Source organism: Salminus brasiliensis, chromosome 10 (genome assembly GCF_030463535.1).
Source record: "Salminus brasiliensis chromosome 10, fSalBra1.hap2, whole genome shotgun sequence".
NCBI lineage: Eukaryota > Metazoa > Chordata > Actinopteri > Characiformes > Bryconidae > Salminus > Salminus brasiliensis.
Genome location: NC_132887.1, coordinates 41,611,850 through 41,614,349, shown reverse-complemented (window position 1 = coordinate 41,614,349; position 2,500 = coordinate 41,611,850). Strand labels below are relative to the sequence as shown.

Sequence of the window (2,500 nt, the reverse complement as noted above, 5' to 3'; positions counted from 1 at the left end):
AACATAAACAACCATTACAAATTACATGAAGGAATTACCCAGGTGAAGGGATGGAGCTTGCTTTCATTCGTCCCTCCATCATCCAACCACAAAGAAAAAAAAGGTTTCAGGTGCAAATGTGCTTCAGATTAAGATCACACTCCATAATTTACTTATTTTCTAATAAATAAACTCCATTCACTGTGTCAGCAATGGGTGCAGCTTAAAGTAGCTCAATGCATTCATTAGAAGAAGTGTCCACTAACATTTGTCTAAAGTATTTTAACAACATGGTTATGGTTTACCTGCCGTTCTAATCAGATCTGATCCGTTACTCCTCTACAAACAGCAACACAATCATCCTTTATTTCTGTAAAGATGAAGAGATATCAAATGTAAAACAGAATTAATTCAGCAGAACAACCTTTACTTAAATTCCTTTAATGGATGAGAAACACATTTAGAGCGAAACTTCACCAAAAAAAAAAAAAAAAAAAAAAAAAACACAAAAAAAAAATCATTTACACAACAATGTTGAATGTTGTAAAATAAGGTAAATCTGTTAAGAGTTCTGCTTTACAGAGACTGAAACGTTCTTCACCAGCGCAACCGGGTTCCAAACCCTTCAGACCCCCAAAAACCCATACGAGTTGGGCTTTAGGAGTAATTTGAGTGTTCACGTAAATGTCTAAACTCTCAGAAATTAAGAACTTGTGTCATGATCTACTTCCTGTTTATCTTGGCTATTTCCTGTTTCTTACATTGTTAATAACTTTCCACAACACAAATAAAACAGAGCTCTACACTGCAGAAACACGACTGAACCTGTACACCATCCATTTCCCCTGCCCCAACCACACACACACACACACACACACACACACACACACACACACACACACACACACACACACACACACACACACACACACACGGCTCACTGGGGCATGAGGTGCCTGACGTTGTATTTGGACGTATCGTGATACTGGGTCATCGGCTTGTCCGCTATTCCACACGTCCCCACTCCGACTTTACCATTCACACTCTCCGGAGAGGCAAATATACTGCGCTTTACCTGAGAGAGAGAGAGAGAGAGAGACACACACTAAAGTTTCATGATGAAGATCCGATTCTCTCCAGGAAATAAAAGTCCCCATTCCAAAACTGCTCCAGGTTTTACACATTTTCAATATAAACCATTTACAGAATACAGTACAAAAATAAGTTTGTTCCTTTCAGAAGAACCGCCTTCATTAAATTCAGAACCTTCAGTAAACCAGACAGACCGGTGGGAACATGTTCTCTAGAGCTGATACACAATAAGCGTATAAGACCACTGAAGACAAGCAGGTATCCATCAAATGCTCAGGGAACACGGCACTCTCCCTCTCTCCAACTTGCTGTTGGCCTCACCTGTCCTTTCTTGTTTTTAGAGTAGGCTTTGTTGTTGAACTGCTGCCATTTAGACTTCTGATCTTCTCTCTCCTGCTCCAACTCCTTCAGACGCTGAACCTTCTTCTGAGCTTTCTTCTTCTTATACTCTCTCTGCTCCGCGAGCAGCTCCTTCCTGAAAGGACAACACAGACACACAAATAATTAGTATCCAACCCCTACTCCCCTCACCCCTCTGCTGTACACATCAATGCATTAATAAAGAAAGAAGCAGAACCGGTTTATTCAGACGGTGCGAACTCTGGATCTACAGGGACACCTTTAGAGGGCAGCAGTGAGCTCCTCTCTCTCTCTCTCTCATCACCTTACTTGGATTTAGGCTTGGTTCCCTCGTCTTTGCTGGTCTTGCCCTGTTCGGCCGGTCGGAGTGCGTGCAGTGGAACCACCTCAGCATTCCCATATCCGAGAAACGTTATGGCGGCTGTTCCGTTTTCCACATCAATCTCCTCAATCTCTGCCTCATACAGCCTGACGAACACACACAACAGTAAGCAGCTGAGTACAGAATGCACACATCATTCCTCTCCCCGACCCACAACCCAAAAGCACCCCACTTTCCCCAACAACAGGACCCACACTCCAGGCGTGCCTCGCTCCAACTCTGCAAATGCATCCATATCATTATTATTATTATTATTATTATTTTTTTTTTTTTTTTTTTTTACAGATTTACAAATTTTATCAGTGAATAAGGTTTAACAGTAGTCATGATTCAGTACACTTACTGTCCATCTTGACTCCAAACAGACATGCAGTGATCTCCCACCCTCCAGCTGCTTTTGGGGGGAGCTGCATCTGAACTGTTAGCATTAGCAACTCCCTCTGCTGGCTGAGACGTCAAAAGATCTTTAGTCAGCTCGATCACCTCCTAAACAAACAAACAAATAAACAGATCATTATTTTTAACTCAATTAGCTGCTGAACAAACTGCACATTCTACAGCTGAATCACGTGGTGCATCATGTTACAGCACTGTGGGTACAGTGTGTATGTGGTGCATTAAGCGTGTCCTATAGGACCCTTTCTGTACATTATTTGTAAGGCAATTAAAGAACTTGCAGTGCAGTGC

The 2,500-nt window shown here is 42.0% G+C and overlaps 1 protein-coding gene across 1 annotated transcript in view; it reads right to left on the bottom strand.

Annotated features, from left to right (window-relative positions):
- Nucleotides 1–2,500, bottom strand: part of smndc1 (survival motor neuron domain containing 1) — a 4,310-nt gene that overhangs the window by 619 nt on the left and 1,191 nt on the right. The window contains exons 3-6 of the mRNA XM_072690181.1: nt 2,157–2,299; nt 1,741–1,899; nt 1,393–1,546; nt 1–1,054 (exon numbers count right to left, since the gene is read on the bottom strand). The exon at nt 1–1,054 is cut by the window's left edge and continues 619 nt beyond it. Of these exons, the coding sequence (XP_072546282.1) occupies nt 917–1,054; nt 1,393–1,546; nt 1,741–1,899; nt 2,157–2,299 (594 nt within the window). The 3' untranslated portion in view covers nt 1–916. The remainder of the gene's footprint in view (nt 1,055–1,392; nt 1,547–1,740; nt 1,900–2,156; nt 2,300–2,500) is intronic.